Raw genomic sequence first — 25,692 nt, forward strand, 5'->3', positions numbered from 1 at the left:
TTGATAGTCCTGAAGACCTAACCTACGCTTTTTTTCTTCTTAATTATTCATTCCAGTTTGATCCACCTCAAACTAGTGCCAGCTGAGATCACCCTCCTCTTTGAGACTTCAGATAGTTACATAACAGGCTGATTTCATTGAGACGGTTGCAGGGAAAGCTGCTCTAACTATTACGGACAGAAAAAAAAAATAATTTTGGCATTTTTTATCTCTGAGGGCTTGAGATAATCTTCAGTTAAAAGGTAAGATTTCCTTTTTCTTGTCATAAGAGTCAAGCTTGCAGCATATGTTTAGACTGGTGTCTGTCTTTGCGTCATCATCTGTTGTCATGTGATATTTTTTCTCAATGATTAACCAGATTAACCTATTTATAAGCTGTGTGCATTTTCACATGACCATGTCTTTTCTTCAAATGATCATTCCATGTTTCCTATGCAGACTGACAGCATGGCTAAGCGTGTGGCTGTGATTGGAGCAGGCAGCTCTGGGCTGACCGCCATCAAATGCTGTCTGGATGAAGGGCTGGAGCCAGTGTGTTTTGAGAGCAGTGATGGAATTGGAGGACTCTGGAGGTTTAAGGTTGAAATTAAACTCAATTTTAAACATTTAATGTCTGAAACAAAACAGCTTAACAATAAAGGTGAAGTGTGTCATTCTGTGCCATCTGTCATACCACAAAAATGACTGATATAATGAAAATTGAAAATAATGATTTTAAGCACATGCTCTCATCTAAACAAAACAAGATCAGGTGCCATTAGGCCATGCCTCAATAATTAAAATACTACCACTACCATTCAAAAGTTTGGGGTCGGTAACGTTTTTGAAAAAAGTCTCTTATGCTCACCAAGGCTGCATTTATTTAATTAAAAATACAGAACAAATAGTAATATTATGAAAAAATGTATTACAAGAATTTTCTACTTATACATGTATATATTTTAAAATAATTTATTCCTGTGATGCAAAGCTGAATTTTACGGAAGAGGATTAGGGCCAAGCAATAATAAAAAAATAAAACCAACCTCGTTAAATTTCGAGTAAAATGTTGAGAATAAACTCGTTAAATTACGAGAAAAAAACTTGTTACATTTAGAGAAAAAAGTCGAGATAAAATGTTGAGAATAAACTCGTTAAATTACGAGAAAAAACTCCTTAAATTTTGAGAAAAAAGTCGAGATAAAATGTTGAGAATAAACTTGTTGAGAATAAACTCGTTAAATTTCGAGAAAAAAGTCGAGATAAAATGTTGAGAATAAATTTGTTAAATTACAAGAAAAAAACGTTCAATTTCGAGAAAAAAGTCGAGATAAAATGTTGAGAATAAACTTGTTAAATTACGAGAAAAAAACTTGTTAAATTTTGAGAAAAAAGTCGAGATAAAATGTTGAGAATAAAGTCGTTAAATTACGAGAAAAAAACTTGTTAAATTTCGAGAAAAAAGTTGAGATAAAATGTTGAGAATAAAGTCGTTAAATTACGAGAAAAAAACTTGTTAAATTTCGAGAAAAAAGTTGAGATAAAATGTTGAGAATAAAGTCGTTAAATTACGAGAACAAATTAGTTAAATTATGAGAAAAATGTTAAATTTCAAGAAAAAAGTCGAGAAAATGTTGAGAATAAAGTCATTAAATTATGAGAAAAAAGTTGTTAAATTACGAGAACAATTTCGTTAAATTACGAATTTGTTCTCATAATTTAACGACTTTTTTCTCATAATTTAACGAATTTGTTCTCATAATCTAACGAGTTTTTTCTCGTAATTTAGCAAGTTTATTCTCAACATTTGATCTCGACATTTTTCTTCAAATTTAACAAGTTTTTTCTCGTAATTTAACAACTTTAATCTCGAGATGGTTTTATTTTTTTTATTATTGTTTGGCCCTAATCCTCTTCCGTAGTAAAAAGTAAATAGAGTTGTTCAGGTGTATAATTCACAATGTTACATACCTAATCACTTAACAGTTTGTTTTGATATTACAAACTGTCATTTTCATAATATATTATTATTTTTTTGTTTTAAAACCAAGACAATTGCAGATATAGGCCTTTTATATTGACTTCAGGCAGTGAGGCAACCTTTTTGTTTACATTTAGATCCTTTAAATGAAATGAATACATGACTAGTTAGAAGCATACTCACTCTCAGGTTATCTTTTTAACAGTAAAGTTAGCAGTGCAGTCGCTGAAGATCTGAAGGTCATTATTAGCACCAAGACCTCATGGCGAAAGCTTTTTTCCATTTTTAATATTAACATTCTGTTAAATTCCAGGTGGTATCTCAACATATTAATGGTTCTCATGTCAGCATGAGTGTCAGACTGGCTTTTTGGTCACAAAATGAAAGGCTGCCAAACAGACATCGAACTGGCCTTCTTTCTGTTGGACTATTAAGTAATATTAGCTGGCTTGCTATGTCTTGTGTTGTTGCACTTGCTTAAAGACACAGTTCACCTCAAAATCAAAAATACACATTTTTCCTCTTACATGTAGTGCTATTTATCCTTCTAGATTGTTTTGGTCTGAATTGCAGAGTTTTGGAGATATTTTTTGTATATGATGGGACTATAAAAAGCTTGGCTTGTGTTGCTCAAAGCGCCAAAAAAAATCCCTTTGAAAACCTCATCAGCAATGTCTCTTTCCAGAAATCATGACCTGGTTACTCAAGATAATCCACAGATCATACTGTGAGCAGTTTCATGTAGGACCTATCGGTAGAAAGAAAATAGTTCCTACATGAAACTGCTCATAACAAATCTCTGGATGATTTGACACTTGAAAATACATTAAAAATGAGGAAGACATCAACCTTACCTTGGACAATCAAGTGAAGCTTGGTTGGTAGCGTCACAGTCCCTTCAATGCCAGTGGCTGTGGCACAAGGCTGCAAAAATAGTATCAAAAGAATAAGAGTAGAATAAGACTGTTAATAAAATTCACCTGTGGTAGCACAGAGTCAAACAATTGCTCCTAGCTCCTAACGATTTATCTTAGATTAGGCAGTACACATTTTTCAGTTGACGAGGCAGACAATGGCTGCTCCGTATCACAGGGGAGAAAATTACGAAGCCCAGCTAATGTTACTAATTTAAGATGAATTTACTCTACCTTTGCCCTCATTTCTCTGGTTGATAATAACGGTCAAAATGCCTACACTAAGTTCACAGCATACTTTACAACTTTATTCCCCATTTATTGGTCACCGCAGAAAAATGCTGTGGGGAGAACCAATAGCAGGGAAAGAGAGAAGGCTATTAGCAATAAGAAAGGCTAAAGTTAACAGATAATGACCACTTTTTTCAAAATGCGGCTCGAAAAACATTTCCGATGGTGTAGCTAATGTCTCATTTAGCTATGTTACTAACTTAATATGGTACAATTAACACTTACTTAACATAGTAGATATTATTTTTAAATTAAACTATTACACACATCACCTTTAATCAAAAATTTCAAAGCTGGTTGAGGTTTGTTTGTTTTTTCTTATCAATCTGCTAATAAGTGATTAACCGTGTCCCCCTGTTCATTCACAGGAAAAACCTGAGGCAGAACGTTGCAGCATTTATCGTTCTCTCATAGTGAACACCTCTAAAGAGATGATGTGCTTTAGTGATTTTCCTGTGCCGGATCATTACCCAAACTTCATGCATAACTCTCTGATCATGCAGTACTTCAAACTCTATGCTGAGCACTTCAATCTGCTCAAGCACATTCACTTTCAGGTAAATAACACCATGACATAACATCCGCTGAGAATTCACCAAGAAGGATGTTTCTGGATCAACATCAATATTGGCCCTGGATTAACATTTCTTTTTTTAACCAATGAGATTTTAGAGTTAGGAGTATTTGTTTGACAATGATGATCTAGGAAATTTAGAAAATTATTTTCACATTATTCCAAGTGTGTGTATGTTCTTTTGGAGTGTTTGAATGAGAATTATTCCTTTTATAAAAGATCAGCTCTTTGTGGTTTTGTGTATTGCAGACCACAGTTCGCAGTGTGAGGCAGAGGCCTGATTTCTCTGATTCAGGTCAGTGGGAGGTGGTGACCGCAGACAAAGATGGACAAGAAGAGAAACATGTGTTTGACGGGGTGCTTGTGTGTGCAGGACACTACACACAACCCATCAAACCCCTCTCAGACTTCCCAGGTGATCTGATCATATGATAAAAGAATGTTAAAATGGCTTTACTGTGCAGAATTCAGCACTGTGTGTAATACTAATTCGCTGTATTGCTCTATGCATATGGCTCTATATGTATAGAAGCTTTAATATTGGGTAACACTTATTTCGAAGACATTCTACTGACTATAAGTAGCTTTGCAACTATGTCAACTAACTCTCATTAGAGTATTAGTAGACTGTCTGCTTAATATCTGCTAACATTTTACTTTGATGCTCCCCAACAGTCTACTAACTGTACATAAACTAATTCTACTAACCCGAACCCTACACCTTAACAGTCTACTAACAATCTACGTATACTCTAATGAGAGTTAGTTGACATGTAGTTGCAAAGTTACTTATAGTTAGTATGTCTAAAGCGGACCATCGAAATAAGGTGTAACCATATATGGTATAACGTTTACTGTAATTTTGTCTACTTCAGGTATTGATACATTCCCAGGGACAGTAATTCACAGTTGGGAATATAAGGACCCTGATCCTTACTTTGGGAAGAGAGTTGTAATCGTTGGGATTGGGAATTCTGGTGGAGACATTGCCGTGGAGCTCAGCCGAGTGTGTGAGAAGGTGTCTAATGTGTTTTCCAAATTTATTTTTTACAGATATTTTTTAAGTTTTAAGTTTTAGAGTCTCAGGATGATCATAATCAGCATATAAATGGAGGGGGTGCATACCACCAATAAACAAATTAGCAATTGAGTAACACGTGTTCCTTTTTTTTTGACCCAATTCACATTAAATAATAAATATTATTCCAATGTTCTGACAGCAAAAGGGGAAAAAAAATATTTTTCAAAAGAGGAAAAATTAAGAGAGCGATGGATTACAGTAGAATCAAAAGGTATTCAACCAAACTGTAATGAATCCACAGGAGGCAAGTCTTGACAAATCCAAGTGCAGTTTATTTAACATAAATACAAAAACAAAGACTTGACATGGCATGGCTTGGCAAAACTAGAACTAAAAAACTCACAAACAGTGGTTACACGTGACAATAATTGACAAAGAACAATGGCAAACATGAGGGCTTAAATACACAGAGACTCATGACATAACAAGACACCTGAAAGCAATGATTAAACCAATGAACCAATGAAAAATTAACACATGAGACCAAGGTGAGTCACATGACAATATACCAACCCCATAATTTTGACTGGTAATGTATATGTAAATAATGTACAATAAAGTTTCTAGATTTCTATGACTGATTAAATCAATCTTCAAATTCTGTGAAAAGGGTCATGTCACAGTGTGGCTGTAATCAAGCGCACAATGAAGGAGTAAAAGACAAAAAAAAGACTTTAATTTTAAAACTTGGAAATACTCAGATAGGGGAAAACCAAAACTCAGTGACAATAAAACAGAACATACACGTTACAGGTCATAAGGCAGAAACACACCAAGCCGACGGTCAATTTTTCTTCGTTGGCCGACTAAGTTTTCTCAGTGTGTTCTGCACCGTCGGCTGAAGTTGGTCCTCGTCGGCTTTTTTTCGGCCGATTCGAAATGTTGAATCGGCGTCGGAGCTCATCGGGCCATCTGATAATTCTGATTGGCTGTTCAGCTACTGCCACCTGCTGGTATGGAAAGGCATTTCATCTCACACAGGCGCAGAACTGACGTGCTACTTGGCCGTCGGCTGTTTAGTGTCGGTTTGGTGTGTCAGGCCAACTTTGGACACAGACGCTGCCGACATGAGCCAATCCCGCAGTCTGCTTTCGTCGCCGGCTTGGTGTGTTCTGGCCTATAGTCTTTACATTTAAACCATACCAATTCTGAATATATATTACTTTCTTGGTTCTCATGAATATTCTGTATTTCAATTAGTTCAAATGCACTCTGGTCTATCCACTAATTCAGTCTTCCTTTCTCACCCTACTTTGGTCTCCCTATTCCTCACTTAGACGTTCCTGAGTACCCGTAAAGGGGCATGGGTCATAGGTCGCATGGTCGGTAAAGGGCTTCCTCTAGATATGACGATGGTTAGACGAGTTCGAGACCTGATTTACTGCCTCCTGCCTAGACCTCTGCTCAACTGGATTGGTGAGAGAAGCCTAAATCAGAGACATGACCATAAACTCTATGGACTACAGCCTGAGCACAGGTGAAGTGCCAAAACTTTATCCTTGATGATTAAAGTAAAGCCCTGACAGATTATTTCAAAATTAACTCATCATTCACAGTGACTTTTGTCAATCTTTTGTGATTCCAGGATCCTTGACCAGCGTTCTGTTATCAACGATGACCTCCCAGGTCGCATTCTGGTAGGAGAACTGGTGATGAAACCAAATGTGCAGAAGTTCCAAGGCTCGACGCTTGTCTTTGATGATGGGACCGTTGAAGAGAAGATTGATGCAGTGATCTTATGCACAGGATATGATTATAAATTTCCCTTCCTCCCCGCCACCCTAAACTCTGGTGCTGATGGAGATCTGAGACTCTACAAAAGAATCTTTCCTCCATCTCTCGAGCGTCCAACACTGGCCATCATGGGCCTGCTGCAGACCAGAGGGCCGATCATGCCAGCTGTAGAACTGCAGGCTCGCTGGGCCACCAGGGTCATCGCAGGTACAGAGCAAACATGACAGGTCATGAAAATTTCTTTTGAGAGTTATAGGAGAAGCAAATATAAAATTTGTAATCATTAAAAGTAGGGTAGCGGAGCGGCTAGCAATAGCAAGCTAGCTTTGAAAGCATTACATCCCACCCTCCCTTCAGAGCGCTCTCCAAAGCCATGCCTCCTCCAAAACAAATGACACAGCCAGAGCAGATTAAGCAAAGCGTCAAAGGAGACAGAGTTAAATTACCTCATGTCTCAAAGCACATGACATTACAATAATGATGAATGTAACTTAGAGAGCTCTGACCACCTGACTGATGCAGATTCTAAGGACATGAACAGCTCAGAGTAGAATGTCACTAGCCTGGATGCCAGCCGAACTTAGCCCCGCCCACAACATTTTGAGGTCGGGGAGTTCGGTCTGGACTCGATCTCGAACAGAAACTGTTCGGACCAATCACATTGTCAGGGCGATGATTGACAGATTATCACCAGAAACGTAATCAGCCACGTCATCAAAGAGCGCTTGGGGAGTTTGATTGACAAGCGATCTAACCAATCAGAACGCCACATCCGCCATTTTGTCCGACAAAGCAGTCAGGAGTTAGAAGATTAACCTCGGTGGAGTTAAACTTGAAAAATTGTGCATATTGACGTCTTTCCGCGTTTGAAACAACATTCATTTTCATGTTCATTCATGTTTATTTGATGATCGGTTCACGAGCCTCTTGAGCTGAGGCGCTACAGCAATCTGTCACGGTCATGGTCACAACCCATTAAAGAGCCACAAAACGGTTTTTATTGTTTGAATTTTTTTAATAACTACACAGTTTGAAAGCTGGGACTTTGTTTAATATCATAAGTAACCTGCTCTGTCTCGTCTGTCGATGTGTTGTCAGTTTCCTCTTTGCTCCGCGATGTATTTTCCACTCTGTGTGGCGTGACAGCGCCACGGCTTGTCGGACAAAGCAACAGTAACTAAGGGGGGCGTGTCTTTGCGAAAGGTCAATTAGTTTACAACAATGATGGCTGTTGAAGAACTGAGATGTGTAGATTCCGGCATCGCGTCCGTTATAGAAGATATCAACAGCGCATTAATTTTAAAAAAGGAACAGAGGACCGCGATCAAGGCATTTGTCGATGGGAAAGATGTCTTTGCCATCCTTCCTACGGGATTCGGCAAAAGTTTGATTTATCAGCTGGCCCCGATTGTCGCTAAGAAGAGTTCTGTTGACAACTATGCGTCGCTCAACATACGTCACTTACTCTGTAGCTCTGATTGGTTGTAGGTCTATCCAACTGAGGTCTTTCCTGGATCGGTTGAAATACGCCCCCATAATCAAAGCCCAATGGAGCAGTATCAGACTCATATTCGAACTAGAATTGAGTATGACCACGTCAGGCTAGAATGTCACAGGTTGCCATCTCTAAATTATGGTTACGACATGGCGTGAACGCAGCATAAGATCATTGTTTTGATTCAGGAGAAATTGTAAAAGACAGCTGCCGTTTGTTTGTGGCACTCAATGACTTTCTGTCTCCAACTCTGCATAACCTCATTGAACGCGCAGATGACGTGTGACGTCTGTGTGAGCGGTGTGCACAGAGGTATGGAAATACATGCACTGACAGACATTCTGACTTAATGCACTGATTGGACAAACATTTTTTGGTCCTGAGACTTCCACAGACGAAATATGTACATATTTTAATATTTAGACCACTATTATTGATATTGATAAATATTAATCAAAGATAACACAAGTAAACACAACATGCAGTTTTTAAATTAAGGTTTTTATTATGAAGGGAAAACAAAATCCAAACCCACATGGCCCTGTGTGAAAAAGTGCCTAATAACGGGTTGGGCCACCCTTAGCAGCAACAACTGCAATCAAGCGTTTGCGATAATTTGCAATGAGTCTGTTACAGCGCTGTGGAGGTATTTTGGCCCACTCGTCTTTGCACAATTGTTGTAATTCAGCCACATTGGAGGGTTTTCAAGCATGAACCACCTTTTTAAGGTCATGCCACAGCATCTCAATAGGATTGAGGTCAGGACTTTGACCAGGCCACTCCAAAGTCTTCATTTTGTTTTTCTTCAGCCATTCAGAGACTTGCTGGTGTGTTTTGGGTCAATGTCCTGCTGCAGAACCCAAGTTCTCTTCAGCTTGAGGTCACAAACAGATGGCCGGACATTGTCCTTCAGGATTTTTTGGTAGACAGCAGAATTCATGGTTCCATTTATCATAGCAAGTCTTCCAGGTCCTGAAGCAGCAAAACAGCCTCAGACCATCACACTACCACCACATTTTACTGTTTTACTTTTACGCCAGACATAATGGAACACACACCTTCCAAAAGTTCAACTTTTGTCTCGTCAGTCCACAGAGTATTTTCCCAAAAGTCTTGGGGATCATCAAGATGTTTTCTAGCAAAACTGAGACGAGCAGCGGTTTTCGTCTTGGAACTCTGCCATGCAGGCCATTGTTGCCCAGTCTCTTTCTTATGGTGGAGTCATGAACATATATAGTATAGAGTACATATATATATTAGGGGTGTCGCAATATACCAGTATTGACGATAACCGTGATATTCAAAGCATGAAATATCGATATCGTGTTAATTTAGGGTTTCGTGATATTCCGGTATTGACGATAACCACAATATTTAAAATGAATATGACGCTTATGATATCATGTAAATACTCCAGCGCCAGTACCTGGTTGAGCTCTCAGGTGGCGGTATTGCACCTTAATGCAGTATGGGAGTTTTTCGGCTCCTTAGACAGCCCAATCCGCAGGATTTGCCTAGCTACAGTCAGTGCGAAGGGTGGCAACACCACCAACCTTTTTACCCACCTCTGTGTCTATCACCCTGCAGATTACGTCATTTTACAGAGAGTAAGTTGTGATTATTTTACTAGTCATGGAATGGGAAATGTTATATTAACCTGTTAACAGCATTTTCTTGTTCATATATTTAAATAAAGGGTGATTATTTTAATAATAGCCTGCCTCGTTTTCTTTACTCGTCTTATTCAGCGTGATGTAGTTATGCATACAGTTATATGCCCTCAAAATTCAAGATACATAGGTATGTTTTGCCCCGACGATTTTTTGTCATTATATCATATTATAAGATGTAGTTGTTTTACAATATCACACGAGCAAGAGTGCCGTTTTTCACAAATCAGCACAGATGCAATGTTCCTTAAACTTATTGTTAAATGAACAATGTGAGTTACATTTTAGACACAGTATTGTTAATATTGTTTTTTTCCTTTATTTCACCAATGAAAATTTCAAAATGATGAACAGCAGAACAGAGCCCCTGTGCAACAGAGATGTTTTTGTTATTCTGACTGAATCCTCGTTTAGAACGAATGAATCCGAGCTTCGTTCCTGAATGAATCAGTCATTTGAACAAATCGGTTGACTCACTCACTCACTCACTCACTCACTCACTCATTAAAGCAGAACTAAGTAACTTTTTTACCTTCATAAATAGTTTTCTAAGTCCTTACGATGGTTAATTGACTTGTAGTGGTGTGTGTGAGGCGAGCACTAACCCCCTCTGGCACATCTACGCCAAAAAATAGCACTTGCAAGTTGAGCTGCGCCGACCCGACACAATCTCGCCTCATGTTCACGTTTACGCGAGAGTGACAAAATGCTTTACGGTAATTCAAAAACAATGTATATATTATGACTAAGACAATTTCGAAAATTACCCACCTCCATCGAGATTTCTTGTGCTGTATTTGCAAAACTACTGCGCTGGTGAGCGTTGTAGTCGTTGTAGTCCAGAGCTGCACTTGGAGTATTTACGACAGTGTGATTCACTGAAGGAACCTGTAGGGGGAGCTTCGCAAATCTGAGTTCCGCTTTAAGACAGTGACTTGCTGCCACCTACTGGCAGTTTAGTTTAGTTTCATATTTAAGGGACATTTTAATTAAAAAGTTAAAATTAGAAAAAAAAGCCATATTTAAATATTGAATTAAATTTATGTAGACAAATTGTAAATGCTGTGTAAATATATTAATGCCACTTCTCATTCTGTGTCACCTCTGTATTGCAAAGATGGATTTTTTTTAGTGTGTGTGTGTGTATATATATATATATATATATATATATATATATATATATATATATATATATATATATAAATGCTCATCCTTAGTTCATGTTAGTTAATACAACTAATAAACTAATGGGACCTTATTGTTAAGTGTTACCAATAAATCTGTATATAAAATGTAAAAAAATTATGAAAGCATGGTAAACACATTTCCAAGACAGTTTTAATGTGACTTTCATATATGATTTAATTATTTATAAATGATTATGGTTTGAAAACTTTTTGCATTTATTAATTCTCCTTCTGTTCTTCAAGGACTAAACCATCTTCCTCCAGCTGATAAAATGAATAAAATAATTGAGAAGGACATAAAGGCAAATTTAAAGAGGTAATTATTTATTTACCTTGATGGTAATTCCAAACAGAGTTTGGTTTGACAGTTAATCAATACCCATTTTGAACTCTGCTATCTCTCTACAGTTACCTCTGTCCTAAGCTGGCTGCTCTTCAAGTGGACTATATCCCTTACCTAGACACAATAGCAAAGGAAGTTGGTGTCTGTCCCAACATTGCCTGGCTGCTCCTGAGGGACCCTGCTGTGGGACTGAGGGTTTTCTTCGGCCCCTGTACTCCCTACCAGTTTCGGCTAAGCGGACCAGGGCACTGGAGAGGTGCCCGTCAGGCTATTCTTACCCAATGGGAGCGTGTGGCCAAACCCATGAAGACACGGCCCATTCCAGAACCTTCATCCTTCAGTTTGTTCTTTTGGCTGGGCCTGTCAGGAGGGGCTGCTGTGATTTTAGCCATTATGGCAATGCAAAAGAATTTCAATTCAATTTTTGAGTAGCTCTGTTTTGCATTTGCACTTTAACCTTATTATTTCTTTATCTAATTCTTGGAAATCATTATCATTTATAATACAATGTATTTTAAAACCTTTCATCTTTGAAGGAAATTAAAATTAAACATCAGCTTTGTGGTCTAACTAGTCTATTTATTTTCTGAGTCATAACAAGTGCTCTGCCAAAGTCCCAGACAAAATAATCATTTTATGTTGTTGTTTTGTAAACAGGGAATAGTGTCCTTATATTTTGACCATCATCACATAGAGTAGCAGCATTTATTAGTCTTTTATTATATGCTTTTAAATCATTGGAGAAGCCTGAATCTGGCAGGTCTAGTATCATTCTGTGATGATGAACAGCTCAAAAAGATGAAGGCTCTTATAGTTGCAGTAGTTATAGTTGTTGCAGTTGTTATCAATGTTTACTCATCATTTTAATTTAATATTTTAATAAAAGAAAGCATGGTAAACATGTCTCCAACCATTTTAATGTGACCTTCGTATAACATAAAATGTATTCCTTGGGACATAAAAGTGCTAAAAGTTGAAGAAAACCCAAATATAATTTCCACACACTACTCTGAGCATGGAGTATTTCCATGCATCTATACAGGTCTACAAAAAAAAAAAAAAAAAGTAGTGTAGACTGGGGGAAAACACACCTCTCAAGGACTGTCTCTTTTTTTTTTTTCCCCTCTCTGTGAAACAGACTGGGCTGTTCTGAAACAATCACAGAATACTGTACGTACAAGTTGGTGCCTTGTTTTAAATGTATTTTTTAATTAATTTATCTTTTTTAATGTAATGTATTAATAATTTAACCCACTCTACCTTAGTTTGTAGAGGTGCAATCCAACATCAAATATTTGTCAAAATTAAACTAATTCAATGCTATAGAGTGGTGCATGTATGACGTCACTTTGTAGGCCAACCCGGAAGTTAGCTGCGCATGGGTTCCCTTGAATGAAAGCCTGTGCATATTTTCCCATAGACTTTTGGAAAATCGCAAAAGAATAAGCTCTGTGTTTAACAAAAGGGTTACGATACACGTTTTGTCCATCAAGATAATTTTCACAGATGAACATAACTTGAAGTTTGAAGCCTAAATGCAGTCGCCAGAAGTAAAAAGCTAAAGGTAGGCTATAAACAAACTACACCACGGTCGCTCGACTTCAACGTCATCATCACTAAGCTTCCGACAACTCTTTCAGTTTTTATCTAAAAACATTTTTCCAGCACGTTTGAGTTAGAATAGAATTTATAATAGAATTTATAAGAGTACAATTATGAGCATAATGAGGCTGTAAAAGCAGACTGAGCTTACCTTCTTGATGACGTTTAATGTCCCCGACTGCCTGTGTAGTCCCATTCAGCCACTTGTTAGCAACCGCTTTTTTCAAGACACATAACAGCTTAAAAAAAATCATAAGTGGGGTAATACTGATGCATTTTATGTCGTAGAATAAAACGTGAAACTGTCTTGAGTTTGCGTTCACCACAGACCTTATTTCAGCCATTTAACCAAATCCCATAAAAAAAAATAAAAAAAAACATTTTGGGGCAATGGAACCGGAAGTGCTAAAATGCTAACTCACTTCCGCATTTTGGCCTACAAACAAAGTGTCATACCTGCACCACTCTGTAGAGTACCTCAGAGATGACGTGTTTTTTGTAAGCAAAACCCAGAAGCGAGTTAGGATTTTAAGACTTCCGGTTTCATTGCCCTAAAGTCCATGGGTTTTTTGAATGGGCTAAATCACCTGAAATAAGGCCTGTGGTTAACAAAGCCTCTAAATATTTTCACATTTTGATCTATGACATAAAACACACCAGTTATAACCCGCTTGTGATTTTTTTAAACCTTTATTGTGTCTTAAAAATGGCAGTTGCTAACAAGTTGCTAAAAGGGACTATTGGCGGGGAGTTTAGACGTCATCATGACAAACAGGACATTTGGACAGCATTTCTCATGAAAAAGTGGATGTATTCATACACAGTGCAGATCATAATCAGCAAGCATGTTTTTAAATAAAGTTGTTTTTTAAATAAAGTTTGAGGAAGTTTGGTGGTGGTGACCTTAATCTGCGACCATTGCTGTAGTCCGTTTATAGCTACTGTTAGCTTTTTATATCTGACGACTTTATTTAGGCTTAAAAATGATGAAAAAAAATTTTGTGTTAACTTGTAAAGATTATCTTATTAGACAAAAAGTGTAAGTGTCATAACTCTTTGTCAAAGCTTATTTTTTGCAATTTTCCAAAAGTCTATGGGAAAAATCCTATAGGCTTTCGATCGAGGGAACCTGTGCGCTACTAACTTCCCAGTTGGCCTACAAAAACACGTCATCTGAGGTACTCTATGGACCACAGATTTATTGACCAGAGTGACGGCCATGAATCTCCGCCTCTTTAACGTATATGCAGGGGTCGAGGGGTGTGGTGAAGTGTTTGTGTGGAGAGACCAGCATCTATAAACTTCACTCTCTGCTTCACACTAGGTACTAGGTAAGATGGTTCGCCACAAACTTTTTATTGACACAAATATCACTCCATTATCGTTTGGCACAGGCACGAGTCCTAGTTGTTTTTCCGAATCTGACTGGAATCGTTTTATTTTTCCGTATGTTTTCTTCTTGTCAGAGCTTTAACAAGTCGATTTCTCAAATACACCGGTTACACACCGCAGTAAAGATAGTTTGCGGTTTAAAATATAGATTTCTTTTGTTTATAAATTCACAGTGCGCTGTCTTAGACATGTGAATAATATCGCATCATGTCATTCTTCGTGATTTATGAATTCAGTGAAATCGCGACTCTTCATATGATAACCCATGGGTCCAAGACGGCGGTGAAGTTAATGTTTAACATTCGTTAGACATTTGGTTTTTAATGCACATTTCATGTTTTCATCTCAAACCAACTCAGTTACATAAACAAATGATCTTTGCATAGCACAAGCCTAATATCTACAACAAAATGCTATGCATAATTTTAGATGTGATGGAAAAACACTGATGGAAATCTAATTTTTCTATCATCTGCATCTGCCTTAAGTCTGACAGTTGTGTATCATCATGGCTAAACGTGTTGCTGTGATTGGTGGAGGAGCCTCTGGGCTGACCTGCATCAAATGCTGCCTGGATGAAGGCCTGGAGCCAGTGTGTTTTGAGACCAGTGATGACATTGGAGGTCTTTGGAGGTTTAAGGTGAGATATGTCTATAGACTCTATAAGATCAGATCCACTGAAGTTGTACAAATGAAGAAAAGAAGGGGGCCAAGCACTGAACCCTGAGGGACACTTCATTGCAGACCATCAATAAACAAGATGCTGTGAGAATCTGATCCATTTTTGCTTCTTGTTTTTGCATTTTAGGAAAATCCTGATCCTGATCGTGCTAGCATTTATCACTCTTTGATTATCAACACTTCAAAGGAGATGATGTGCTACAGTGATTTCCCCATCCCTGCTCACTTCCCAAACTACATGCACAACTCCCTGATCATGGACTACTTCCGAATGTACGCTGAGCACTTCCAGCTCAAACGGCACATCCGTTTCCAGGTCTGGCTTGAAAGCAAATGTGAAGTTAAAAATATACTGTACCTCATATTTATCTTTTTTGGGGTTTTGGGGTTTCATAGATTCACAAGTTCATGTTTTGTGTTTCTTAGACAAAAGTCCTTCATGTTACACCAAGGCCAGACTTCCCTCACTCTGGACAGTGGGATGTAGAGATAGAGTCCAAGGATGGTCAGAGAGAGAAGCAGGTGTTTGATGCTGTGATGGTCTGCACCGGTCACCACTGTCACCCTCACCTCCCTCTAAAGGACTTTCCAGGTGCAGTACATGTGATGAATAATCAGAGTCTATGTGCAAAGTGCACCAACACAAAGTCAATAAAAGCCAATCTGGGACACTCATAGTAAACTTTAGTTGTACAAGAGTCATTAGGCCTAATCACAGCTCTTGTACAACTGTTGTAACATTAAGCAGAAGTAAATATATATATACAGTGCCTTGCAAAAGTATTCATACCCACTGAACTTTTCCACATTTGTTACAACAACAAACAAAAATGTATTTTATGGGTATTTTATGTGATAGACCTACACAAAGTGGCACATAATTGTGAAGTGGAAGTAATGTGATAAATGGTGTCCAAAATGTTTTTTACAAATACATATCTGAAAAGTGTGGCGTGCATTTGTATTCTCCATGAGTCAATACTTTGTACCTTTCGCTGCAATTACAGCTGCAAGTCTTTTGAGGTATGTCTCTACCAGCTTTGCACATCTAGAGAGTAAAATTTTTGCCCATTCTTCCCTGCAAAATAGCTCAAGCTCACTCAGATTGGATGGAGAGCGTCTGTGAACAGCAATTTTCAAGTCTCGCCACAGATTCTCAGCTGGATTTAGGTCTGGACTTTGACTGGGCCATTCCAACACATGAATATGCTTTGATCTAAACCATTACATTGTAGCTCTGGCTGTATGGGTCATTGTCCTGCTGAAAAGTGAACATCCACCCCAGTCTCAAGTCTTTTGCAGACTCTTAACAGGTTTTCATCTAAGATTGCCCTGTATTTGACTCCATCCAACTTCCCATCAACTCTGACCAGCTTCCCTGTCCCTGCTGAAGAAAAGCATCCCCACAACATGATACTGGCACCACCACGGTGGCCACGGTTGTGTGTTCAGGGTGATGTGCAGTGTTAGGTTTCCGCCACACATGTATTGTATTTTGCATTTAGGCCAAAAAGTTCAATTTTGGTCTCATCTGACCAGAGCACCTTCTTCCACGTTTGCTGCGTCCCCCACATGGCTTGTCGCAAACTGCAAAGGGACTTCTTATGGCTTTCTTTCAACAATGGCTTTCTTCTTGCCACTCTTCCATAAAGGCCATATTTGTGGAGTGCATGACTAATAGTTCTCCTGAGCTGTGGATCTCTGCAGCTCCTCCAGAGTTACCACGGGCCTTTTGGCTGCTTCTCTGATTAATGCTCTCCTTGCCCGACCTGTCAGTTTAGGTGGACGGCCATGTCTTGGTAGGTTTTCAGTTGTGCCATACTCTTTCCATTTTCGGATGATGGATTGTACAGTGCTCCGTGAGGTGTTCACTTTATCTCTGACCTGTCTGGTGTGTTCTTTGGTCTTCATGATGTTGTTTGTTGACTAATGTCTCTAACAAACCTCTGAGAGCTTCACAGAACAGCTGTATTTATACTGAGAATAAATTACACACAGGTGGAGTTTATTAAATAAATTAGGTCACTTTTGAAGGTAATTGGTTCCTCTGGATGTTAGTTAGGGTTATCAGAGTAAAGGGGGCTGAATACAAATGCATGCCACACTTTTCAGATATTTATTTGTAAAAAAAAAAAATTAACATTTTCCTTCCACTTCACAATTATTAGCCACTTTGTGTTGGTCTATCACATAAAATACCAATAAGATACGTTTTTGTTTGTAGTTGTAACATGTCAAAATGTGGAAAGGTTCAGTGGGTGTGAATACTTTTGTACTTGCTGTACTTGCTATTTTAAAATGGCTACCTGTTCAAATCCTCTTTTTAGGAATAGACACATTCAAGGGGAAATACTTCCACAGCCGTGACTACAAAACCCCTGAAGAATGGCGAGGGAAGAGGGTAGTTGTGATTGGCATTGGGAACTCTGGAGGAGATATTGCTGTAGAGCTGAGCAGAATGGCCAAACAGGTGATATGCCACAACTACAGTATAAATGATTATAGTGTATGAATTATTATACTCCTATTAAAGCCTCTGTATTCCACATTGTTTCCCTTTCTTACTTTACTTTAATTCCAGGTTTATCTGAGCACCCGAAAGGGATCTTGGATACTAAATCGTGTTGGAGACAATGGTCTTCCATCAGATATGGTGTATAAAAACAGAATGCGTGGTTGGATTATTCAAATGTTGCCTGTTGGATTTATCAATGGTGTGAGAGAGAAACAACTTAATAAACGGTTTGACCACAAGCTCTATGGGCTCCAGCCTGCGCACAGGTACTCTAAACACTGGAATGAAATTGTCTTTGCTGCAATTAAACTTTTCATAGTGTACTATATAATGTCTGTTGTTTATTTCCCAGAGTTTTCAGCCAACATCCCATGGACAATGATGATTTACCAAACCGGATCCTCTCCGGTACCATCTCGGTCAAGCCGAATGTACAAGAGTTTCATGGATCAAGTGTGGTTTTTGAGGATGGCACAGTTGAGGATGATATTGATCTGGTGGTTTTTGCCACAGGCTACACTTTCTCATTCCCCTTCCTGTCTTCACATGTAATTCCTGTCTCAAAGAACAAGGTATCCCTGTACAAATACATGTATCCCCCAGCACTAGAGCACCCAACTTTAGCCGTGATTGGTCTGGTCCAGCCTCTGGGAGCCATTATGCCCATCTCTGAGATGCAAGCGCGCTGGGCGACACGTGTTTTTAAAGGTATCAAATCATAATTCTGATCTTCTACACAGAAAACTAAGGGCTATTCTTGATACATATTCATGGTCATATTCATACAATTCAGAACAACAAAGCTGTACTACTAAATCTACTAAAATGTTGTTTTTCATGAGCATTTTCTCTCTGACAATTAATTAAAGGATCAGTTCACTTTAAAATGTAAATTACCTGTAGATTTCTTTAACCTTAAACCTTCCTAGGTGTATATGACTTTCTTTTTTCTGATGAACACAATCGGATTTATATTAATAAGTATCCTGACACATTCAAGCTTTATAATGGAAGTGAACTGGACCAACGAGTATGAAGCTCAAGAAAGTGCATCCATCCATCATAAATGTTCTCCACACAGCTCCGGGGGGGTTAATAAAGGCCTTCTGAAGTGAAGCAATGCATTTGTGTAAGAAAAATGTCCATATTTTACAAGTTATAGATTAAAATATCACCTTCCGTATTCAACTTACAAAAAGCGTAACTGACACTTTTTTTCATAAGTTCAGTATGGAAGGTGGTCTGGCAGAAGCTTCAGAAGGCCTTTATTAACCCCCCAAAGAGGTGTGGAGAACGTTTATGATGGATGGATACACCGTAGTCAACCAGATCCAGGCCGTATCCAGGTGAGAGAGGACCTGCACCTTGACATGACCACAACGCAGCCCTGAAGTATCAGCAGAGATTGAGTCAACTACATCATCCACTGTGAAGGCCTCATCAACACGACAACCAGTGGCACAGTTCCTCAACAAACCGTCCATACCGGCATGATGAATACGATCCTCAACTGGATGGAACTGGAATAAATACTTTGAATGTTGCGATCCTATCAGACTTATGATAGCTACCTGAATCGTAACAAAGCACTTTTCGCCAGAGGAGAACTGGCCCCCCGACTAAGTTTTTTTTCCCTACATTTTAACACCTATTTGCCACCTGATGTCACCTGTTGGAGTTTGGGTTCCTTGCCGCTGTCGCCTTTGGCTTGCTTAGTTGGGGACACTTGACATTTGATATTCAACAGTGCTTTGTATCTGCCTGCATTGACACCTTTTTCTTTAAGAGCTGCTGTGCAGCCAAAATTATATACCAGTTATAATTGTAAAGTTGCTTTTACACAATCTACATTGTAAAAAGCGCTATATAAATAAAGGTGACTTGACTTAACTTTCTTGAGCTTCATACTCATTGGTCCCATTCACTTCCATTATAAAGCTTGAATGCGTCAGGATATTTATTAATATAACTCCGATTGTGCTCATCAGAAAGAAGAAAGTAATACACCTAGGATGGCTTGAGGGTGAGTAAATCTTGGAGTAATTTTCATTTCAAAGTGAACTAATCCTTTAAGCAAAGTATTTTGACAATTAGACAATGACTTTTGTCTTTTGTTCTTGTCTTGGTCCTTTTGGACTGGTTCTGAAAGTTACAGTATGATGACATAGTACTTAAAAATATTTTTCAGGATATTCTTATTTTTTCTGTTCTTATTATTCTTTCTGAACATGTCAGAACATTAAGTATAGAGTGTTTTTGTACATAAACTGTGATATACTTACTAGGGCTGTGCGAAATGCCTCCAATGAGTGCAATGATGAAGGACATTAAAGCAAAAGAGGAGGCAATGGCTCAAAGGTTCTCCACACGTCATCTCACATGACTTTATAACACAGCATTTACATATTTTCTACAGTCATGTAAAAATAGAATTTTTTTCTTAATCACACTGTCATGCAGGTATGTGGCCACCCAGAGACACACCATCCAGGTGGACTACATCCCCTACATGGATGAGTTGGCGAAACAAGTGGGTGTCCGTCCTTCTATCCTGAAGCTGCTCCTGACAGACCCTAGACTGGCTCTGAATATCATCTTTGGGCCCTGCACCCCGTACCAGTTTCGCTTACACGGACCGGGCCAATGGGAAGGTGCGCGTCAGGCCATCCTGACTCAGTGGGATCGAGTCACCAAGCCTCTGAAAACACGCTGTGCACCGGAGCCGCAGTCACAGCGCTCCTCTCATTCACTCATATTCTCAGTGTCAGTTGCAGCGCTGCTGTCTGCTCTGTATTACAGCAGGGCCAGTCTGCACACGCTCATAGCAGACCCTTCATCACTCCTGGACACGATCAGGGCTCTTCTACCATTGCCAGTGAACACACAGTGATCATGAAATATATATCAGAAACTTAATATACTTTTTATGAGATCTAATATCATAACAAGTGTGCTTCAATTAGGGTAAATCGTAGTCAAGATCATGTAAAGGTTATAATTGACACATTACTTAAATAAAATACTTGATACTGAATCACAAAGTGCCTTAAGATTTGAAACACAGTTTGTGTATAATGAACATTTAATTTCATTGTAAAATAATTGATTTTATGTGAAGTTTTGTATGTAAATATGTTGCACTATCAAACTCTTGTGTTAAAATTTCAAGTATTAATGGTGCATCACTCTCAACTGCTGCAGTTCTTAGCATGTCCGTTTAGCATGTTAATTTACTCAAATATGTTGATATTGAAAAACATGTTGATATTTAAAACAATGTAATTATAATATTAATTATATAAATGATTCATTTCCCTGAGAAATTTACATTCATTCACAAAACTTCAGTGCCCCCGCCCCCAAAAAAAAGTGTCTTCTCAATTTTTGCGTCCCTCCAAGCAATATATTCTTTTCATTCTATTCATTCTACTAACTATAAGTAACTCTAAAACTACATGAACTTATTCTACTAACCCGAACCCTAACCTATTCTTTAATGAGAGTTAGTTGACATGTAGTTGCAAAATTACTTGAGAGTTAGTATGTCTAAAGCGGACCATTGAAATAAAGTGTATAACGCTTACTAAGTGGTATAACGCTTACTGTAATTTTGTCTACTTCAGGTATTGATACATTCCCAGGGACAGTAATTCACAGTTGGGAATATAAGGACCCTGATCCTTACTTTGGGAAGAGAATTGTGATCGTTGGGATTGGGAATTCTGGTGGAGACATAGCCGTGGAGCTCAGCCGAGTGCGTGAGAAGGTGTCTAATGTGTTTTCCAATATATTTTTTTAAGATATTTTTCAAGTTTTAGTCTCTCAGCACGATCATAATCAGCATATAAACGAAGGGGGCACATCCCACCAATAAACAAATTAGTGACTGAGTAACACGTGTTCATTTTATGACCCAATTGACTCTTCACATTAAAAAGTAAATAAATATTGCAATGTTCTGACAGCAAAAGGGAAAAAAATTTCAAAAGAGAAAAAATTAGTAGAGAGCAATACATTACAGTAGAATCAAAAGGTATATAACCAAACACTACTAAACAATTAAATTAGGATATATTAACAAGTATCACTATATCAAAGTATTAAGACTACTGACTAATTCATTCAGTAAATTAGCTATTGTAACATGTGGGAGCAAGAAAATTGGCAGAACGAATAATATTATTAATGCGATTTAAAAAGGATAAGGTGCTATCAAGGAAAACACCCAGACTTTTTACCTGAAGATGGAAAAACTACGGACTGGTCAATAGTCATATATTTTTGCCAGATTAGACTTTGTGCCTACAAGAACTACTTCAGTTTTATTACTATTTAAAGGTGCTAAAGAGAATGTTTTGTTTTATACATTTTTGCAATATTACTTGAAACTGTCTTTACTAACTGATAAAAGACTATTTATTAGGTGTACTGAAAGGAATAATATTAATATACATCATCTGTGCACGAGGTAGGGCCTTAAAAACATTAGCCAATCGTTTACGCGATCATCGCGTAAACGATTGGCCCTCTGGCTTGTCAATCACTGCCGTGACGTTCCTTGTGAGAGAAGTGTGCGGCTGCGTGCTCCAGTAACTTTCCACACTCCACAGGCACCGCATGCAATGTTTTTGTCAGGAGACAGGAGTAACAACTGCAGATTATGAGTTACCTGCGGTGAGTCCGACATGAATCCACTAACACAACACAGCGAATGCCGGTGGTAAACACTCATGTTCCAATACAAGTGTTTACGAGTTTTGGGAGGCGTTCCCTCGAAAGGAGGGGGGGTTGTTCTTACGCATGCGCTCATTTCAAAAACTCACTAACAGTCTTTGGTTTCTCAGTCGACGAAAAGATCCTCTTTAGCACCTTTAAAGAAATTAAATGAAAACTAGTTTTTAATTTCAACTAGACTGCTTGATAGAGAAAGTGAAGGAACTTTCTGAAAATATGTCCAAGTGGCAGTAAATAAATAATAAATAGAAGAGGCCCCAAGACTGAACCTATGGGAACACCAACGGTAACATGCGATAGCTCAGATCTAACATTTTTGAGTTAGACAAACTGTGTGTGTACTTCTGAAGACATGATTATGACCTTGTTGCATTCAAGTACTTTGTAGAGAAGGAACAGGAATTTTGGAATTGGATTTTTTTTAGGGATTTCTCACCAAGAAGGTGTGAAGGTGTGAGACGTTCAACTCACAAGGTACTTGTTGATGAGGTCTTCAGGACTTTCAGGAAAAAAGGGCCTACAGGACACACTCTTCTCAGGTGAATGTTTTCAGTCTGTGATAAAGCAGTTGTGATTATACTAATTTAAAAAGAAATCTGAATAATGGGGAAACAATTATTACAAAAGATTTTTCAGAGAAAAAAAACATGCATTTGGGATGGCATAAAGGTGAGTTAATGAGGATCTGGTTTGGATAATTCCAAGTTTAAATTTGTTAAAGAGAATAACATGAAAGTCAATAAACAACATGGATTTTACTCCTGTCCAACATTAGTAATTCATTAACTATATCAGTATTTTTATAGAAATTACTTACCATGTATTTCAAAAGTGTCCTTGGTCATCAAAAATCATTGAAGAGCTTTAGGTCTTAAGAGGAGAAACATTTTTACAGCACTTATTAGTGGTCGAAAGTTGTTTGTTAGGTCAATTAATTAGTTGTGCAAATACTACTATTATAATCTACTATTTCAACTAAAATCATGATCATGATTTATACTAAAAATACTAAAATCCTAACATTATATATTATACTAAAATCCTAACATTTTGATTTTCCCCTGGACGAAGCAAAACACCACGTTAGGCAAATGTAAGGTTAGCTCACAATGTCTTTACTTATAGATTTGGATCATCATTTTGGGCAAACATATACATGAAATCAGAGCATGTCAAAGACAAATAAAAGCACAGACAAATATTAATTTAAAAACTTAACTCAATATTATAACCATAGACTGTAAACAAGATTATAACGCAGGAATCCTCACAGCCTCGAGCGTTTTCTCCCGCACCGCGCGCACTTCCTGCCCACAGCATTTCAAATAATCTCGCGCTGCATACACGGTAAAGGAGGCATTCATTTTAAATTCGATTAATTACGATTCTGTTTGTATTCATGTTCACAAACGGCGTTAATTAACTGTAAAACACACATTCAAATAATGCTACATTATCCTATATTTAAAGTAAAACAAATTTCCAAGTTCAACCTACCTTTCAGTCCGAGAAAATCGATTCGAGCAGAAAGTTCAAGACGCTCGTGCGTCGTGACGTCAGAAAAACGTCTGACGCGGGACCCTTAAAGTGCAGGTGAAATGTTTTAATTAAGGCTTGTTCGCTAGTTGTGAATAGAGGGTATGCATCGACGTCACTTTCCCGCCGGAACGCGCTCCCTCAGCTGGACTGAGTGGCAAAAGAACCTGCTGCGTGACTGGATTTAATAGGAGAAACTGGGGCTCGAAAATGTTCCTTATGACACGTCAAATAAACCTAATCCATGGATATTGACATGCAGCCAGGAGTCGTGTTTCCTGACATTTATATATGCCTGATTTCGACGGCAGGGAAATATAAAGCAAATCTGCCTGTGAATATTTTATATAACTACAATATAGGTAGGTTTAAATCCAAGTAATCACTTATATCAATGTTATATCGTCAAATTGTCCAGACCTAAAACATATATAGTTTTATAGTATAGTTTTTGTCAGTGTTGTTTATTTAAAAACACCCAATTATGCAGAATATAAGATGGAAAATATTTAATTGATGAGTTGTCAACATAATATATAACAATACAATATATACGGTATGATTTTACCTCAAAATCCAACAATTGGACACAAAATTTTAACTGCAAATACATGTTTCTCTGCTGGAGTCCAGCTGTTTCTGTGAATTGCAGTGATCCATTTGCTTTTTTTTCTGTAGCTTGATCGGCAGTCTTTAAAATATACCTCAGGTTATGTGTCAAAGCTATTTGTACAGTCAATCACAAAGCTCTTTCGCGTTTTGGAAGTGTTTTGAGTGTTTTTCACGACATTCACGCTGAAAACCAATGCTGCCATTCAGTCTTTTGCCACTCAGTGGGCGTGACCGCAGTCCTAACGGTCGACGGTGACGTCACGTGCATACCCTCTATAGAGGCCCTGTCCCAAATGGCACACTCCGGACTTGTGGACTTCCTCAGAGTCCACACTTTGGTGACGTCATGTAGTGCAGACCTATAGGGCCCTTGGCGCGAGTCCACGAGGGCGCATTGAGAGGTATTTTTGGGACAGACTCGATCGTCACACTGGAAATAACGGTCTGGTTGTTTTTTGACAGGAGCTGCAGGTTCTGGGAATATGCTGCCTATTGTTGTTGTTGTTTTTACCATTGTGTTTGCGAGATGGCTTGCCATGCAGAGAAATCATATTTTTGCGCTCCAACATCATAGTAGAAAAGTCCCTTTATTAGATAAATATCACAAATATCTTATACAAATATTATAATATTTAGCATCGAGAACAGGTTTCTTTTCTTTTGCAAAATATTATCTCCATGTCAACTACACAGCCTGCTTTTGCTTATGCCACCTGGCCATTAGACAATATATACATGCTTATTTAAATAATGTATAGGCTACAGTTGTAATAATACATAATGTTCCATTTGAACTAAGATTACAATTTTAACACATAATAAACATGTGCGTGAGTTTCAGATGAATTTACAGGTTTAAATATAAATACTAGGTTTACATATGACTCAGTAAAGCCCTGACATCCGGTTCTATTTATTTAATGAATCATAATGCGATCGTATTATTCAACGTGCTATTATTATGTTTGAGATATCAACCACTGGTCAATGACCATATTGTTTGGTACAATGTACTGGTAAAATGTACACCTAGGTTATAAAAACCGTAATGATACCTACACTTAAATATTTTCTTCTCAGCCATGTCATCACCAGTTGCTCTTGAGCGAAATCTCCTCCCATCCGTTGTCTGCTTGATAGAGCAGCCGTAGTTAAAGTGTGCGGAGCCTGCATCTATGCGGGCTTCGCGGAAGAAGGAAGGAAGGGTCATGGGGAGGATGAATGCTAATGTGAATAAAGTGTTGAATGAGGGGACAGATGGATTGACATGGGGAAATTGAGCTGACCAAATATCAACATTGATTCAATGTTCGTACTTTTCAACACGGAAAAGCATTGAAGTATCAATGTTGATTCAGTGTTGTCTTTTTC

At 38.1% G+C, this 25,692-nt stretch overlaps 2 protein-coding genes and 1 long non-coding RNA gene across 8 annotated transcripts in view; 2 read left to right on the forward strand and 1 right to left on the reverse strand.

Moving 5' to 3' along the window:
- Positions 1 to 435: 435 nt before the first annotated feature.
- LOC125279083 lies at positions 436 to 24,058 on the reverse strand. 4 transcript variants are annotated; one of them, XR_007187309.1, is made up of 6 exons: positions 23,671 to 24,058; positions 23,393 to 23,509; positions 22,991 to 23,043; positions 22,645 to 22,727; positions 2,815 to 2,884; positions 436 to 566 (listed from the first exon to the last, which is right to left on the reverse strand). It is a non-coding gene; the product is annotated as an uncharacterized LOC125279083 (long non-coding RNA). The 4 variants fall into 4 exon arrangements; XR_007187307.1 differs by having other exon boundaries at positions 22,991 to 23,509; XR_007187310.1 differs by having other exon boundaries at positions 22,610 to 22,727; positions 22,991 to 23,509.
- On the forward strand, positions 448 to 12,518 carry si:dkey-239i20.4. Its single transcript, XM_048208577.1, has 8 exons — positions 448 to 579; positions 3,534 to 3,722; positions 3,989 to 4,154; positions 4,615 to 4,757; positions 6,098 to 6,297; positions 6,406 to 6,761; positions 11,150 to 11,222; positions 11,315 to 12,518. Exons 1-8 carry the CDS (start codon positions 448 to 450, stop codon positions 11,679 to 11,681), a joined length of 1,626 nt encoding a protein of 541 aa, XP_048064534.1. The 3' UTR covers positions 11,682 to 12,518.
- LOC125279080 (flavin-containing monooxygenase 5-like) overlaps positions 13,956 to 25,692 on the forward strand; it is a 51,391-nt gene continuing 39,654 nt past the window's right edge. Inside the window, exons 1-9 of one of the 3 annotated variants that reach the window (XM_048208568.1) lie at positions 13,956 to 14,182; positions 14,732 to 14,883; positions 15,052 to 15,240; positions 15,351 to 15,516; positions 17,252 to 17,394; positions 17,506 to 17,705; positions 17,792 to 18,147; positions 19,725 to 19,797; positions 19,900 to 20,473. In XM_048208568.1, the coding sequence (XP_048064525.1) occupies positions 14,752 to 14,883; positions 15,052 to 15,240; positions 15,351 to 15,516; positions 17,252 to 17,394; positions 17,506 to 17,705; positions 17,792 to 18,147; positions 19,725 to 19,797; positions 19,900 to 20,329 (1,689 nt within the window). In that variant the 5' untranslated portion in view covers positions 13,956 to 14,182; positions 14,732 to 14,751 and the 3' untranslated portion in view covers positions 20,330 to 20,473. Of the gene's footprint in view, positions 14,183 to 14,731; positions 14,884 to 15,051; positions 15,241 to 15,350; positions 15,517 to 17,251; positions 17,395 to 17,505; positions 17,706 to 17,791; positions 18,148 to 19,724; positions 19,798 to 19,899; positions 20,474 to 25,692 lie in introns of those variants that run through there. The other 2 variants (XM_048208569.1, XM_048208575.1) reach the window with 2 other exon arrangements.

The sequence above is a fragment of the Megalobrama amblycephala genome, linkage group LG11 (genome assembly GCF_018812025.1).
Source record: "Megalobrama amblycephala isolate DHTTF-2021 linkage group LG11, ASM1881202v1, whole genome shotgun sequence".
NCBI lineage: Eukaryota > Metazoa > Chordata > Actinopteri > Cypriniformes > Xenocyprididae > Megalobrama > Megalobrama amblycephala.

What these genes read in the sequence shown, in the direction of transcription:
- si:dkey-239i20.4 (XM_048208577.1), top strand. Translation starts at nt 448, where the DNA reads ATGGCTAAGCGTGTGGCTGTGATTGGAGCAGGCAGCTCTGGGCTGACC. An exon ending in TCAGCCGAGTGTGTGAGAAG is followed by an intron (nt 4,758 to 6,097) that starts GTGTCTAATGTG and finishes TTCCTCACTTAG; the next exon opens with ACGTTCCTGAGTACCCGTAA. An exon ending in ATAAAGGCAAATTTAAAGAG is followed by an intron (nt 11,223 to 11,314) that starts GTAATTATTTAT and finishes ATCTCTCTACAG; the next exon opens with TTACCTCTGTCCTAAGCTGG.